General features: G+C 39.8%; 1 protein-coding gene across 1 annotated transcript; it reads left to right on the top strand.

The window, feature by feature from the left end:
- Positions 1-1,054: 1,054 nt before the first annotated feature.
- LOC140233205 (mitochondrial inner membrane m-AAA protease component paraplegin-like) lies at positions 1,055-14,810 on the top strand. Its single transcript, XM_072313320.1, has 16 exons — positions 1,055-1,117; positions 2,405-2,522; positions 3,290-3,364; positions 3,964-4,115; positions 5,044-5,160; positions 5,732-5,842; positions 6,592-6,727; positions 7,980-8,128; positions 8,591-8,829; positions 9,409-9,538; positions 10,159-10,321; positions 10,997-11,307; positions 12,269-12,341; positions 12,880-13,040; positions 13,565-13,642; positions 14,336-14,810. The coding sequence occupies exons 1-16, from the start codon at positions 1,055-1,057 to the stop codon at positions 14,549-14,551; spliced, it is 2,292 nt and encodes a 763-aa protein (XP_072169421.1). The 3' UTR covers positions 14,552-14,810.
- The last annotated feature ends 3,179 nt before the right edge of the window (positions 14,811-17,989 follow it).

Genomic DNA, 17,989 nt, shown 5'->3' with positions numbered 1-17,989 from the left:
GATCGCTTTAAATTCAATTGTTTTATTTTAATTGTTTTCAATCTCAGCCATTCAAAACTGATTTTCGTCGAATAAATTTGAATTCCTTTTAGAATGGTATGCTCTGTAACAATTTGTAAGTTGGTTTCTAATAGTATCTCGCAAAAAGTTTAAAAGCTCCGTCTTCATCTCCGCTTATAATTAATATTAACTATGCATCCCGGCATTTAACAGTCAATCTGCGTTCGATGGCCTCATGCATACACACCCGATGCACAGCACTTGTAAACACACAATCATTGTAATATTTTGATCGCAAAAATCTTTATAAAACTACTTGTCCCTAAGATTTTGCAATAACAGCAAGTTTTGAGGGGGAAATATCGTTTGATCTTATTCAGGTCGCTCTCAGTCTCTCGACGTTGCCAGATTGCGGGGGGGGGGGGGGGGTAATCCCTTACCCTGCCCCCTCCCTTACTCAGTATTATTGTTATTTTTTTTCTAATATGCCAAAAAATCCATCAACATATCAAGTTTATAAAAAATATAAAAAATAAAATATTAAAACATATTAATGTAGTGATAATTTTGTCTTGAATGAGGGAACAACATTTTTAAGATAAATACATTTGAAAACAATTCTCATCCATATTTATGTAAACAAAATGGCAGCTTCCTTGGATCGACATAGAACAGCTGAAGTCGCATGATGTAACATCCGATTAGTTCGTGTCAGCTGTTTTCTACTTGTGGTGCTTGAAGTGTCAGCGGAAGAAAAATGTCTCTACTTCGCAGACTGTCAATCTTTGGCGTAAAAGGGACAAGATTTGGCACCAGTTTTCCTAATAAACATCGACTATGTCAGGTGCACAATAACGCCTCACATCGTCCCGATCCTGCTGCCGCCGCCGCAGCAGCAGCGGCTGTAGTGTCTTCGCCGCGGCCAAGCGGGGCGCCGGTGCTTACGGACGCCGCTGTGCCTGGTCCTCGACGGCCACGGTCGTTGGTGGAAGGGTCGCTTGTACACGCACGGCCAAGGATGGGGGTGAGCGAGCCAGGGGCAGAAAACGTGGACATGGAGATACTCAGCAAGTGTCTGCCTGATCTTGCCGAACGACTGAAGAAGGAGAGTCAAAGGGTAAATTAAATTTACATCAGTTAATTTAATGATTTGAATTGAAATGATTGAATCTCGCCTCTAAACCAGCGGGATGGTGTGGTCACAAGCAGTGCCAATGACAATGCCCAATGGCAATGGCATGCAATGCAAAAGGAGGTTTGTTACTCTTTAAAATGTTAGTTAATTGTACCTTGTCTGTTTCCTCTGTGCTTATTTTGTGATATTTTGTTGATCAGACCGATCATGATGCTCAGTAAAGACAGTCAAGAGTTCCTCCTACCCTGCGACCAGCCCCATATGCATAGCGTATTAATGCATGGGGCTGCGGACTGTAGCATTCAGGATCGTGACTAGGTAGTATCGCGGACAAATATCAACTTAAAATTGAAAAAATTTACTCAATTTGAAGACTTACCAGTGAATTTGAAGTATTGACAACAGGGTTCGTGCAACGTTTGATTCTGTCAATAGTCCCTTTCTGTTTGAATTGATGACTTAACGCTTAATGTGACTCGGCCGAGAGAAACCTGGGAGAGCTACACACAGAATTGACGGCCAGCACATGCGCACACAGACATCTTATCCAGTCAATGGATTTGAAATTTGTGCGCATGCGCTGGCCGTCAATTCATTGTAGCTCTCCCAGGTTTCTCTCGACCGAGTCACATTAAGTCATCAATTCGAACAGAAAGGGACTATTGACAGAACCAAACGTTGCACGAACCCTGTTGTCAATACTTCATCTTCACTGGTAAGTCTTCAAATTGAATAAATTTTTCGATTTTAAGTTGATGTTTGTCCGCGATACTACCAAGTCACGATCCTGAATGCTACAGTCCGCAGCCCCATTACGCTATGCGTATGGGGCTGCTGGTCACAGTTAAATCTACCCAAGCTACTGGTAATGTAATCAATTCTGGTAATGGCAAATGCACTACTGCTGTACCAGGACTTTTCAATTCCAGTAAATGAAAGTTTGCAGTGTGTATGCAGCATGCTAGCATAAGCACTCGGCTCAGTCACAGTGAGCATTCTCTCAATCTCAGGGGGGCATTTCATGAAGGAACTTGTCGGATAAAATGTCCGACAAGTCAATTATATCCGACAAGTTCAGAGAAATCAGCCAGTCAGACTAAAGAATTTCTCAAAACTTGTCGGATATAATTGACTTGTCAGATGTTTTATCCGACAAGTTCCTTCATGAAACGCCCCCCTGATCTCACACATTCTCTCTTGTAAATGTCATCTTTCACCTCATGATTCTGAACTTTGCACTCATAAACATTCATCATTCGTTTATTACAGGGTTCTCCTCCTGCGAGGAACGTGATCTCATGGAAGGAGATTCATGCTTTGGACCACATGCTTAAGAGGTCTGGCTTTTTAAGCACTCCTTCACTATGTGGACTTCTTCAATCTATGAGTAAGTTGGAGTTACAGTTTTCTGTAGTCTGCTGGTCTATTGATACATTTAGGAAAGTTTAAAACATGTGAAGGTGCGGTGCTAAAAGCTATTTTTAATGTGCAATAATGCTAAAGTTATGTCAGTCATTCCGTTTTACATTTTCTCTCAATTCTGATCTGGATAAGATCAGGGCCCCGTTTCATAAAAATTTGATATGATAGCAACTCTTGCTGGGATGGCAATTGTTATGGTGACAATGGCAAGAATCCAGCTTCCTGATTGGCTGTTGCTATTGGAAGTTGTCATTCCAGCAGGAGTTGCTATCCTAACGTCTTTTATGAAATGGGGCCCAGAATGACCATGCAAGAAAATACAAATCCCTATCAAAAGATAACTTTCTTTAGGGCCTATTTAAAAAAAAAAAACATTGCAAGTTATGTCATTGCTAAAATTTGTGATATTTGTGATAATGAATAAAGGGGAAAAAAGATGATTTTTAAAAGAAAAACTGAAAATGAAGGGAAAGTTTTATATGTATATATATATATATATATATATATATATAAATCAACAACAACCAAACACCAAACCCACCATGAATACATCTATATGTTATTCAATGAATGTACGAAGCACTTGCTGCTAGTTTGATAAGAGTGATATTTTTAACACAATTTTGCAAGCATTATGGGCAAATCCTGGGCTTATATGAAACATTACCTCTCTATGCTTCCCTTCATTCAGTCAGTCATGTGCCTATACTGCTTCCTTGTATCACTCTACAGATCATGTCCGTGCTTTCAGCACCTCGGGTCCTCAGCAACAAGGACAAGAAAGACAAGACCAGAAAGAAGATGAAGGTACAAAATGAGAGACTGCTTCCATTTCACTCCTTCAACTTGCACTCTTTTTTTTTTTTTCCGCAGGTGTACCTTGATTTAGAAAGGAAACACCTACACCACTTAGATACCAACAACTTTTGTCTATTAGAACAATGTCTGTGTATATGTGGGGGTGGGGTGGGAAGTTAATACTTGATATTAGACAATTAGAGCTTGAAATTGTGACTGCATTGTTTTTCAGACTATAACCTTAAATACTTTTCATCATCAAATAATCAGTCCTCATTTGCAGAAAATTTAAGGGGAACTACTTTTCTTTTTTTTTTTTTACAGGCAAGTTCAAAAGGGAGCATTTGAGGACTGCTTTGAATTGCAATATCCAAATTGGAGGCAATTCCATCATGGTATCTTATTTTGTCACATATGCATTTGAAACATGACCATAAAGGGTATTGAGAATCAAGTGCTTCTTTTCTCATTCTAGTTTGACAGATAAAGTCCAAGCTTCTTGGGACGTTGTCAGTGTAGTCATACGTATACTTATGAGGCCTCCATTGAGAAGGACAGGAGGGTATTGCTTTCATTTGTTTGTTTGTTTGTCTGTCTGTTTGCACCAGACCCAGGAAAGAAGGCCGGTGATGGGGAGAACATCCGGATGCTGATTGTCCTCATTCTCATCCTGACCCTCCTCAACCTCCTCTCCAAGGGAGATGAGGCCCAGAACATCTCCTGGCAAACGTTTGTCAACGACATGCTGGCAAAGGGAGAGGTGAGAATGATGGTTTTTAACCCATTGAGGACGGGCTGATTTTGCTACAATTCTCATTTCCCATAGACACCTGCCCGAGTATACTCGGGACTCATCTTCAACGGGTTAAATATCTCTTGGAAGGAAGTATCACTGCAGCCTGAAGAGGGGAATGTCTTATGTAGGAACAGAGTGAGCTAGCTACATGATGAATACAGTCAAACCTGTCTCTATAGTAACCACCTGTGTATTTTAGGCACTTGTCTACAGTGGCCACCTGTCTGTGGTGGGCACCTGCTTTGTTTGGCCACTATGAACTCTCCCACATAGAAAATGTGTGTTAAAGGCCCTGTGTTTATATAGCAGCCACCTGTCTAGCATGGCCAGTTACATCCTAACTTGTTTCCCTTTGACAATATTTCACTATGACAGCAGTCACGAACTTGTGCCAAGCCCCTTCTTTCCATACATTAATCGCTAACAATTCTTTCTGCCCAAGTTTCTGTGTCCCACATAGCAGCCCCTTCCCTTTTATATCATCCAAATTTTTAATGGAGAGTAACAGAACTGGAAATAATACACTGATGTCTGCAGTTGTTCATATATGAGATCAGATGGCTGGTAATGCTTTTGTGACCTTTTGCATTGATAAGTGATACAGATTTGCCCCCATCCTGTCAGTAGTGACCACACTTTTGTAAAGGCCACCTTTGTTTGTCCTTGAGCTGTCTTTATACAGGGCTTTGATTTGTCAAAGAGACCCAAGTATGTTGAGGTGGTGTTAAATAAACTCATTGCTCTAGTAAATTACTGATGTTATTTCGATCGTGGTTTGCTTTCTCTTTGAATGTAACTCAAGTGTTACTGCTGACATTGATTTATATTTACATACCTCAAGAGACTTCCGTTAATCATGCAAGAATTGCTCTCTGAATATCATTATTGTCAGGTGAAAAGTGTGTCTGTGACATACTATGACTCTGACGGCAGCGGAGAGAGCAAAAATCCAGAGTCGGATGTCGTCCATATCTTTCTGCACGATGGCGCCATTGTCTTTGGGCGAGAGGTAGGAACTTAAGTCCAGTGTTGTCACTGTCGCAATTCAGTTTGGATGTGACGATGCGTGGGTCAAACAAGTGTGCTATTCGTTTTGCTGACTGTTTACATGACAGGAAAAATATGAGAAAGTGTAGGTATAGTTTATATATTGTTACAGTGTATATACAATGACCCGCTGAGATTCTGTTAAGTAATAATGTCCTATGTGATTTAACAGAAAACAATGTTTTGATGTATAAATCATCATAAGTGACAGTGTTGTACTTGCAGGTCAGAGCTTGACTTGCCACTGAAACACGCATATCTCCTTATAGGCCATTTGTTGAGGGTATTCAACATGTGGTTGTCAATAAAAAGAAATCACACCTTCAGTGGATTTTATCAACTTGAGTGAATTGTATGATAGATTGTACTTGGCAAAACGGCTGGCCAACCAAGGATATGTGGTGCAAAATTTACTGGCCACAAATAATGATGTTGCTGGATGGAGTTCTGGCACCCAAAAATCATCAAAACTGTCGAAGATTAAACTGATTGTCAACTAGTAATTCATCTCTGTTTAATCTTGTGACTCCCAGGTCGGCAGAGGTCAACCCAATCACTTCCGGATGAGGGTCGGGAACATCCAGAACTTTGAGCAGAAGCTGAGACAGGCGGAGAATGAGCTTGGTATCAGGCAGAATGACAGGGTAGGTGTTTGTTCGTGAATGGATCATGGAAGCTTTGGTGTACTTACAACTCCCATAACTCTTGTGGAGAAGATGCACATACATGTGTATGTAAGGGGAGGAGACAGGGCATTTTCTTATTTTTTATTTTTTATTTTTTTTTAGACCAATCTTTCTACTCCCTCTCTAAAGCTGGAGATGTAATCCATTCTTCCATGTTACACAATGTTCAAATTGCTTTCCATAACCTACAGGTTTGCTCTTGTGTTAGAAAATATGTTTTTGATTTTTGTTTTTTTTATGGTCCTCTTGTAACTCATAGTTTGTTTGTTTGTTTTTTCCGTGTAGGTGAGTATCATTGTATTTTGTTTTACTTGGTTGCAATTTGATACGTGATCAAGAAATCATTGTGCGCATGGCAGATTGTCGCTAGGCCGTGGGAGTGCGCATAGGGTCAACAACATTCTGCCATGCACAGGGAAACGCATTAACAACATTCTGCCATATGCACGACGAAATGAATTAAATGATCAATAGAGTGCAATGAATGATTTGATCCGTTATTGAACTAAATGGCATACTTTGATGGTGTTTGAGTGTCAAAGTCTTAGATAAGTTTTGGTGTCAAGCAAGTCAGAATTTGTGATCACACATATACCAAAATTTCACTGATATTAAGTGATCTAAGGCAGCCATTTGCTGGCAAGGATTGCTTTTACTTGGGTATAAAGATATCTCACGCTGACCGTTGTACACTGTTTGATTTGCAGATTCAAATCCGGTACAGGCATGCCAGCTCAGATGGGATGATTAGCATCATTGGGACAGTACTGGTTCTAGGTTTCCTCCTCTACATCATTCGGTCTGCCATGCGTGGCGGCGGTATGAACGCCTTCACCCAACTCAGTAAGACACCCGCCTCTTCTCCCCTGACATATACTGGGGAAATGACAGAAGTATTGAAAAATTTGTAGTACTGTAAAAGTGGACATTTTGGTGGTGTTGAAACTAGCGTGAAAATAAAAGCATCACACGAATATTTTTGCTCGCCGTATGTTCCTGTAGTTGATGTCTCGATTCCGCAGAATGAAAAACATGCGAAACTCTTCTTGACTGGCCGAGCGCAAAAAAATTAGTCGAGCAAAAATATCCACTTTTATAGTAATGTGCTTTGCTAGAGGGCTGGCATATTTATCAGTATGTATACTGTATAAGCTGTTATTTTCGCAAATGAGGAGGTTACAGACGTTTTTGCGAGATGATGTTTTCGCGAATTGACACCAAGGCTGTTGTAAGTGCAATATTACCCTATCGTTTGTCAACATTTTTTCATGTTACATTTGCGGTCCAACAGTAATTCACGAAATTTGCGAAAATTAAACCCTTGTGAAAATAACAGCTTACACAGTAGTTAGATGATTGCCCCAGATGTGTTCACATTGCGAATGAATTGCAAAATATGACAACTCTTTCAATGGGTCTGCTGCATTGGTTTCGCCTGAGCAGATTTGTTAGACTTCCATGACAGCTAGGGAGTGCCAATGTAGTTGATGAGTGAGGCACATATATTTAACCCCTTCTGTACCAGGGACTGTGGACAGTATATATAATGATATAGGGTTTTCTGTGCCAATTGACACTCGGAGCACACGAAGGGTTGAGTGCATGCCAAGTATGTAAAGGGCCAAGTATGTTATAAGTGCACAAAGTCTATCTTGTTTACATAGTCATTGTGGCATGGTGTTATGGTAGGGTTTCAACTCATGATTGACACATTTTAATTATTGTCCATATGGTGGTTAGGGCATATTTTCTTGTCAGCTTAAGTACTCTGAATGAGATATACTCAGCTCATTGAGCAGTTGCATAATGGCCTAGCCTGGTGATGCAAGAGAGGTAAGGTGATGGGGAAGATGGAATGACCACAGATGGTAGTCATACAAGGAACACTAAGCAATGGGATGTATAGTTTTGATGAGAAAAGGATGTCAGCTGACCTTGATAAAGAGTCACAGTGAGAAAGGATCCTGTTCCTTGTGGGGACATAAATAAATCCTATTACACACATTATGTGCACACAGTTTTTGAGAGATGCGATACACAACCTTGCAATAGGTTGCACTTCCTAAATCGTGTAAAACCTTGCTGTCCATTCCAGCCAAGGCCAGGTTCACCGTTGTCGAGGAAGGAGCGTCGAAGGGAGTGTCCTTTAAAGATGTCGCTGGACTGAAAGAGGCCAAGCAAGAGGTCATGGAGTTCGTAGACTACCTCAAGCGTCCGGAAAAGTTCCAAGAGCTTGGCGCGAAGGTATAGTTGACCATTCCCAGTCGGCATCAGATCTATTTGGGCTTAAGTTATCTCAAATTGATTTCAAGAAAGTTAAGAGAGTATTCCCTATTTATTGCATTTATTTTTTATTTGTACTTTTGTATTTACATTTCTGTTGCCATTGTGTTTATCTTTTTTGTTTTACTGAATGTAAAAAATTACCCTTCCAATGTTCTGTGATGTTTACCTGTATGGATATTCCATGTAGAATGATTTATCTGTATGTAGAAAAGAATACTGTAAAATTGTTATGAGCATGTGACAGATTTCAATTGTTAAGGTTAGCAGATTACAGTTTATTTTGTAGCTCTCTCTTTTCTTTAACACCTCTTTAACACTGCTGATGTCAAGCCCTGGCTCATCAATGCATGATTTTGTGCAGGATGCACGGGAATTTAATGCAACTGTGAAACATATGGTGTTATTCTATTTGGTGGCCAGGTGCCCAAGGGTGCGCTCTTGCTGGGGCCCCCGGGCTGCGGCAAGACCCTCCTGGCCAAGGCCGTGGCCACCGAGGCCAACGTGCCGTTCCTCGCCATGGCCGGCTCGGAGTTTGTGGAGATGATCGGTGGCCTGGGAGCAGCGAGAGTCCGCAGCCTGTTCAAGGAGGCACGCAAGAGGGCACCCTGCATTGTTTACATCGACGAGCTGGATGCCATTGGCAGGAAAAGATCAGAGTCGTGAGTTTATCAAATTCGCATATTGGAGTAAAGTAATAAATCATTACATGACAAATTTTAAGTTTCTGCAATTATTTATTTCATGTATACCTGAGGAATGAAAATGAAATGTAACTCTTCAAATTCTGAATATAGCGTTCCCGTTTGTTGAAAGAATTTTGATGCCAAAGAAAGATGTACTTCTAAAAGCTGTATTTCGGAATTAAATGATGTGACAGGAGTGATTATTGTTTTCAGTTTAGTGTCCTACCAGAAACCACAAATATATCTGATATATGAATCTGACCGTGGTGACCAATTTTTTTGAGTAGTTCAGTGATCCATACCTGTGAATACTACTCAGTACTGTGAAAGTCTTTAGCTGTTCTGTCTTGATATAGACAAATGCCTGCAGTCATTTGAGGACAGTTTTGCAAAGTTACAGAGTGAATGGTAATTGTGCAGTGTGGATGGCATCCGTGCAATGTAATTGGTATCCTTTTTGGTGTGAAAGGTGTCGGTACAATATGACTGGTATTCCTACTATGTGAATGGTGTTCTCAAGTTTACAATGTGTCCTTGATATGTTGGTGGATGCAGGATAAACTTCCAGTCATCAGGGGAAGAGGAGCAGACGCTGAACCAGCTACTGGTGGAGATGGATGGGATGGGGACCCAGAAGGGGGTCATCATGCTGGCATCCACCAACAGAGCCGACATCCTGGACAAGGTGTGATTATTATACAGATAATACATACCAGTGAGGGTATCAGTAAGAATTATCCTCATGAGATACTATTGGAATAGTCTAACACGCCAAAGGTGATAGGTGAGGGTCTTTGGACTGCTTCAAAAGTACTGAGTGCTGGTAATAATACTAATGTCCGAAATAATTTGTATTCCCGGTATTTGCCTTATGAAATGATGAACAGATCCCTGTCATTTGATAATATTTTGCTGCAGGCCAGCCATTTTTGCCAGTAAGCAAAACCATGAAACCCTGCCCTTTTACGTAGGCCTATCATGCATTGCAACATGAAAGTTCTAATAATAATAATAATAATAATAATAATAATACAGGGTAATTATAATGCGCCAGTTCCACATAGTTAACGTGCTCAAGGCGCAGTAGAAGAAGTAAGTTATGAAATACAAAAATCCTTACACAAACATAACCAGTCATTATACTTTGCTTGAGACTTCAGTGAGTGCAGTCAACTTTTTGCATTAACATTTGTATGTTCACATGTACATCATCTCATTTGGCAACACATTTTCTGCCTGAACAATGTGTGCCTTTTGCTGTCTGAATTGGCTATGCTGATATCAATATCATCTGTTTTTGCACAGGCACTCCTGCGACCGGGCAGGTTTGACCGGCACATCCTGATCGACACACCCACGCTGATCGAGAGGAGGGAGATCTTTGAGGTCCACCTCAAGAAGCTGGTCCTGAAGAAGAGGCCTGAGGATTACTCCCTCCGCCTGGCACAGCTCACCCCAGGCATGAGTGGTAAGACTCCTCAGTAAAACCCAACCATAAATTTTTATGGTCATTCTTTCAGGGACTGTGGACGGCTGTCCATCTGAAGCTTTCTGCTGTGTAGCTTGGTATTGCTAGCGTGCCTTTGAGGGGCTTATTGAAGCTTACATAAATTTTATCAGCTGATTATGAAATAAAACTGTCAGGTTGTTGGAAGTTACAAGTAGCACAGGATTAATTACTGTATACAGCATATATTTTGTGAGGTTTTTGTTTCTGCAAGTTGGGTGCTATTTGCAAATTTTACAACAAATGAAAGCACTAACTCTGATCCCGGCATGAATATGACTTGTGTGCATACTCATGAAATTGTTTGGCAGTCCCAATTCACACACACACAAAGATTAGACTCACCAAGTATATGTGGCATATACATTAACATTTGTACACAAGACTGTCTTGGGTTTTATTTTAGATGCCAGTGTCTCAGACACTCTGGTATATCAAGAACTTACATGGAGTATCTAGAGCTGTCAAAAAGCAGTCAGGCAAAATAATAGATTTTTGAAACATTTCAGGTCAAAATCCATACTCTGGTAAATGAGCAGTATTTGTCAACGTGGATCTAATGAATCTATCAGGTGATAATAGAGTGATACTGAACATTTTCGTTATGTCTGTGACTGAAATCTTTTGCCTCGGTAGGAGCTGACATCGCAAACATTTGCAACGAGGCAGCCCTGCACGCAGCCAGGGAGTCCCACAAGGTCGTCGACATCGAAAACTTCGAGTTCGCGGTAGAGAGGGTCGTCGCCGGGGCGGCCAAGGCCAGCAAGGTCATGTCGCCAGAAGAACGCAAGGTGGTGGCGTTCCACGAGTCTGGCCACGCCCTCGCCGGCTGGCTGCTGGAGCACACTGATGCCCTGATGAAGATCTCCATCGTGCCCAGGGCCAATGCTGCACTGGGATTTGCCCAGTATCTCCCGTCAGACCAGAAGCTGTATTCCAAGGAGCAGGTAAAGATAAAGTCCCTCACTGTGTTTTCCACTGGATGGAATCATGATTTGATATTAAAACCTGTTTATTTTTATGTATTTATTTGTATTTTCAATTAATTTAGTGTCCCGCATCTCTACAGCATTTCTTTTATGTGGGCCTCTCTTTTCAAATGACACACCAATTTTGTTTAAATAGTTTAACATAGTTTGTGCACTTGCCGATCTTACCTTTTTCTGCTTTCTTTTGTATGTTCTGATAATTATTAGTATATTTGATTTTTGTAGTTGTATTTCAAAGAATTTTATGCAATATTGGAAGAGAAATATCTGTAAATTAAAATTAGTTTTTCCGGGGCATGCTGGTACACAGTATATGCCCCCCTCCCCCTCCCCCTCGAGTAGATGCATGTTGAAAGGCAGATCGCATGTTTCATTGACTGTTGCTAAGATATTTGAAGTATTTGACAGTACATGTAATATGTCATGTATGTGTGCACCTCAGCAGGTGTTTGAAATGCAACAAGAGGCATTTTACTCGTAGCAAAGTATCGGAATTATATGTATATTTTTATTCATTGTATCTGCATGTATAAAGAATTTTATGATTATATGTTTATATTTGCAGTATAGGTATCAGACAGTTTTGTTATATCTACATGTATGCATCATGTCTTTTATGTACAATTGTGAGCAATTCAGCAATCTCATTGCTGCGAGTCACAATTCCAATAAACCATGAATAATAATAATAATAATGATAATAATAATAATAATAATAATAATAATAATAATAATAATAATAATAATAATAATAATAATAATAATAATAATAATAATAATAATAATAATAATAATAATAATAATAATAATAATGATAATAATAATAATAATAATAATGATAATAATAATAATAATAATAATAATAATAATAATAATAATAATAATAATTAATTCATTTTACTTTTACCTCTCTTCCCAGTTGTTTGACAGAATGTGCATGGCACTTGGGGGTAGAGTGGCCGAAGCGATCATCTTCAACAAAGTAACAACAGGTGAGTTTCTTGAAACTAGTCACAGTGAGGTTCTAGGAACTGTCCTGAGAAGAGATAGCCTTATCCACATTACGCATTATCTTTTTAGCAAATCAGACGATTCTCTTTGTATGACCAGAAAGTTTTGCCAAAATTTGAAGAAAATATTAAGAATTGTCAAAAAAGCATATAACGTAATCCCTGTTAAATACTGGAAAAATATTGTCCTTGTTGTTTACAATCTGTAGTGCACACAATTCTCATGGCAATTGTCATTGTCTGGGCATCAATGCCCGTTAGACTCGATATAAAAATATTCTCACTGTGATTTGAATCCCAATTGCTGATGTGCCGTCACTTTAGTAATAGGCATTTTCAAATTTTTGGTTTGTGCCGCGATGAGTCATCAAAGCAGTGGGGCCCAGAGGAAGCTGTTTACACCAAACATGAATGTCTAGCTGGGGCTTTGAGGGCTGATTGCTAGTTTGAGATAAATCAGGGTCTTTCTTACAAGTGTGCTAACTAGAAAGAGCTTGATTTCATCGTGACTGAATTTCAGGAGCACAGGATGATCTGAACAGGGTCACCAAGATGGCCTATGCCCAGGTGAGGTCATTGGGAATGAACGACGAAGTGGGCCATGTGTCCTTCCCGGAGGGCAACTCCAGTGAGCTGGGCAAGCGGCCCTACAGCCAGAGGTTGCAGCAGGTCATTGATGAGGTATGTTTCACCTCTAACTAGGACCTGATTTCTCAAAAGCATTTGCAATGATATAATGCTTAAATACTGTAAAAGTGGATATTTTCGCTCCACTAAATTTTTGCGCTCAGCCGGATAAGAAGAGTTTCGCGTGTCTTGAATTCCGCGGAATCAAGATATAATTTCCTGGAACATATGGTAAGCAAAAATATTTGCGTGCTTTTATTTTCGCGCTTGTTTGTGGTTGCATGAAAAGCGCAAAAATTTCAACACCGCGAAAATTTCCACTTTTACAGTAGATTCCAGTTGTGTGATTCGCCAAGTGCTTATCAAATGACATGTGGTTAAAAGTACCATTGCATGCTGCCGCTGCTATTTTTGGTTGACCAATTTGAGATAGCACTAAAGGGCATATGTGTAAATTATACTTTTATGTATTGTCAGACTCACAAATGAAATCCCTACATGCTGCAAGGCACTGTGTTGAGTGTGCTGGATTGCATCTTATGCCTGTTGAACAAATTATTTTTGACGTTTTATCACAGGAAGCGAGAAAGCTGGTCACTTCAGCCTACCGGGCCACGGAGAAGCTGCTGTCTGATAACACTGAGAACTTAAAATTGGTGAGTCACTGAAGGAAGAGAAAAGATGAAACAAGTGATAGATGCATTGTGTGTTTTAAGCCTTTTCATTTGGGGAAAGTGAGAAGCAGTATGTGTTTGTATGAATCGTGCATGAGAACATCTGAGAAACAGCTCAAGTGTCTCCTTGATAATAACACAAGTTCTATTCATTTAGCATAGAGAAATAAAACTTATTTGGTTTTATGAAATATCATGCTCATAACTTTCAGGTACGATGAACTACCACGTCTTCCCATCTATTAAGCACATTATGTACAGTAGACTTCTGTTATAACAAAGTCCTTAGGACCGGCAGTTTTCTTTTGTTATATCTAAATTTTGTTATAATTAAACAAATAAGCAATAAAAAACATTGAGCGGATGATGTTTGGGCCTGAATTTTTACTTTGTTGTATTCGGAATTTTGTTATATCCTTGTTTGTTTTAATGGGAGTGCACTGTAGTGATGTACAACCTAAGTGCACATTCACACTCACAATACACACATACTTTGTATGTGTGCAAGCATTTTTTACAGAAATATGTGCATACATACATGCATGAACACACTGATACTTATATTTGATCATTTGTTTGTATGTTTGTGTGTTTGTGTGTGTGTGCTTCTTTTTACCTCTCTTCAACCAAGTTGCTAACCTACTGGAATCTTTTCCCTCCTTTCTTCTCCCCAAGCTGGCCAACAAGCTTCTGGAAAAGGAGGTTCTGAACTACAAGGACGTGGAGGCTCTGCTGGGACCCCCGCCGTTTGGCGAGAAGAAGCAGATCGGCATCGGCGACTTCGACCTCCTGAACTCGTACAGCGACGACGAGATGGACGTCGAGGACCAGGAGAGGAGGAAAGAGGAAGAACGGAGACGGAAGGAGATGGAGGACGATGACAGCAGATGAAAGCAGCCCTCGGTTTATGACCAAATGTGCAATGACATAAAACTGCCCATCTTCCTTCTTGATGGAGTCTTCCAGAGGAAAAACAAAAAAACTGGGTCACACCAAGATTTTCAATGATGTGACCTTTGTTACCATGTTGAAGACCAGACAAACTTGTTTGCTGTACGAATTGGAGAAGAAGGATAAGGTACTCTGGCACAGGATATGAGTACCAGCATGAAACTTGGACACCATGGCAGAGATGCCAACTGTTTTTTTTTTTTTTGCAGTTTTTCGTACTGTTTTTTTTTTTTCTTCTTTTTTTTTTGGCCAAAAATACTGCAGGTTTCATGGAAAATGCTGTTTTTCCCCAAATTGCGAATTTACTACACAAGTCTATTGCAGGAAAGGTAAAAATGCTGTTTTTCCACCAAACTATACCTTTTATAAAAAAATGAATGCCAAGAAGCATCAAATCATCGAGCAAAGTACATGGCCAGCGCCACGTTTTGAAAAGTGGGGGGGGGGGGGGGCACTTTATATTTTCTGGTGCCCCTTCCAGGTTTCTTCAGCTGACAAGCAAAAAAAAAAACCAAAAACAGGCTGCTCCCGCGCTTCATTGGCTCGCAAACATCAAAAGCTTAACCACATTCTATTAGTTCTGATGCCACTTCCGGGATGAAAAAAGTGGGGGGGGGGGGGGGGGGTGCAAAGTGGTTACACCCTATGTATTACTATGTATTGTGCAAAAAAAAACTGGGGGCCTGAGCCCCCCCCCCCCCCCCCCCCCCCCTCCAGTTCCACCGGCCTTGAAGTAGGTGATGACACTAACTCAGTATGTCTGAAAAACCTACGTGTAACATTCATAGTTATCATTGGGCTATATTGAGGAGATAAGTAATGTTCTGCTGTAAAGAGTATCTTGAACGTTGCATATTCAATGTCTGTTTGGATGGAATAGATGACATGAATGTGCACCAGAAATTGAGCATACAAGTGAATCCTGTATGTTCTAAGATGACAGCTCTTCTGGTGTTCAGTCGTATAGTCATCGCTGTAAGGATGGAATGTTCAAAATTCATGATAATTGGAAACAAACCATAGATGACAGTCATTATAGTGGCAGTTATTACTTGCCGCTTGAAGTATGGATAGATTATCTCATGCTTGAATTTGTTAGGTACCATTTGATGTAGTATTTGAGGGTCTGTACTTTTGCCCAAATTTGCACTCCACAAAAAGTAAGAAAAAACAAACAAACAAACAAACAAACAAACAAACAAACAAACAGAGGAGAAAATTATCCATAAAGTACTGCACGGCATTACCAATACAGTTGAATAAGACCATACAGGATAATTATCATAATAATTTTTGATATGACACATTGTCTCCTATACTGTAGCATTTGGGAGATAATGCTCGTGTCATGAGTTTGTATCACGTGAAAGCACAGGGGAACAGAGTGAAACTTAAATCGAACGACCAGTTTCTAAAAGGCTGGGGGAATATGCCTCTTCCTTGTAAATGTGTTGGAAGGTGTCAGCAGCAAAAGTTTTTTGGCTCGTACTATCATGGAATATTCATGTTCTTTCCAGCCTTTCATAATGGTCTCATATCAAGGTTGTTGCAACTGCATTATATTGAAGTGAAATCAATGGTATGTTTACACTGTCACAAACTTTTGCTGCCAACACCTCTCCCATTCATTAGCTGTGTGTATTGCAATCTTCCATAGCAATGCCTTTTCTTCATAGTTTTGTTAATTTCTCGTCAAACTGTGATATTGGGGGCGGGGTGGGGGATGGGGAAGGAAGAAAAAGCAGTGGATCTTACAGCTATTTTTATGCCTCCGCCACGAAGTGGTGCCGGAGGCATTATGTTTTCGGGTTGTCCGTCCGTCCGTCCGTCCGTCCTTCTGTCCGTCCGTAATGAATTTTGTGGACAAGGTAACTATCGAAACCTGTTGAGGTATCCTAATGAAACTTGGCATGTATGTGTATTGGGGGGTGAAGTTGTGCCTATCAACTTTTGGGTGCACATGCTCAAGGTCAAAGGTCAAAAGGTCAAGGTCAAATACATAAAATTTCACTATTTCCACCATATCTATTGAATGCCTGAAGATATTTTCTTGAAACTTAGTGTATACATGTTTTACCCAATTAAGATTCTCTGTTGAAAGTTTGGGTCATGAGGTCAAAGGTCAAAGGTCAAAAGGTCAGGGTCAAATACATAGAATTTCACTATTTCCACCATATCTATTGAATGCCTGAAGAGATTTTCTTGAAACTTAGTGTATACATGTATTACCCAATTAAGATTCTCTGGTGAAAGTTTGGGTCATGAGGTCAAAGGTCAAAAGGTCAAGTAAAAATATTAAAACTTCTTTTTTTTCTCCGTACCTTGGAAATTTGTTCAAGGTATCTTCATGGAACATAGTATATACATGTACTGACTGGAAGTGATTATCTAGAGAATGTAGGGTTCATGGGGTCAAAGGTCAGGAGTCAAAGGTCAAGTGCAAGACTTCAAAATTTTACTATTACCCTCATATTTATGCAATGCCAGCAGGGTTATTTTTTTACACTTGGTGTATGCGTGTGTAACCTAATAGAAATTCTCTGGAAAGTTTTTTTTTTCTCTTTTTGCCTCAAAGGTCAAAAGGTCAAAGATCAAGTGAAAGTGCTGAACTAACTTTTTCCTCCATACAGTGTATCTCGGAAGTGGCTCAAGTTACCTTGAAACTTAGTACATATTATGCATGTTCTACCTGAAAGTAATTATCTTATGAATTTTAGGGTCAAGGGCCAGATGAAAATGGTAACAATTTACTATTCAATCCAGAAATTGCACTTTTTCTCCACACCTGTACCTTGAAAATTACTCAGTGCCTAAATGTATGAATGGGTCAAAGTCAAGTTAAAGTCCTTAAATCCCTAGATACATGCTCTCCTATTCATCCAATTAAACCTACGTCAAGGAAGGTGAACATTCAACACATTTGTGACAAACTTGTCATTCCAATATTTTGCCAATTTTTTGAAAATGTAATCACACAGTGTCCACATGTACTATCTAGACCTATTGGGAAAATCATGCATTATGGCGGAGGCATACCAGTCGCCAAAGCGACATTTCTAGTCTGTATTGCAATTACTAGTATGTTGCATAATTCTGTACATGCAGCATGTACAATTGTCAATAAAACTACCTGTTGATTTGAATATCATTCAAAGTTCTTTTTTTTTTTTCAATGTCTTTGTGTAATCATTTTGATTGCAGGAAAGAGAACAAAATGAAGGGAACAATAAAGTATACATCTAAACACATAGCAGGGGTAAATCCAATAACAAATGACAGTTCTGAGGACTTTGATGCATGATTGTGCAGAACTATATCTAATATGAATATTGCACATCAAAATGTGGAATGAGAAGCTTGATAAGAGCAAAGCTTATA

The sequence above is a fragment of the Diadema setosum genome, chromosome 9 (genome assembly GCF_964275005.1).
Source record: "Diadema setosum chromosome 9, eeDiaSeto1, whole genome shotgun sequence".
In the NCBI taxonomy this organism is placed as follows: Eukaryota; Metazoa; Echinodermata; class Echinoidea; order Diadematoida; family Diadematidae; genus Diadema; species Diadema setosum.
The sequence above is the reverse complement of the archived record's forward strand: the minus strand, read 5'-3'. Positions and strand labels throughout refer to the sequence as shown.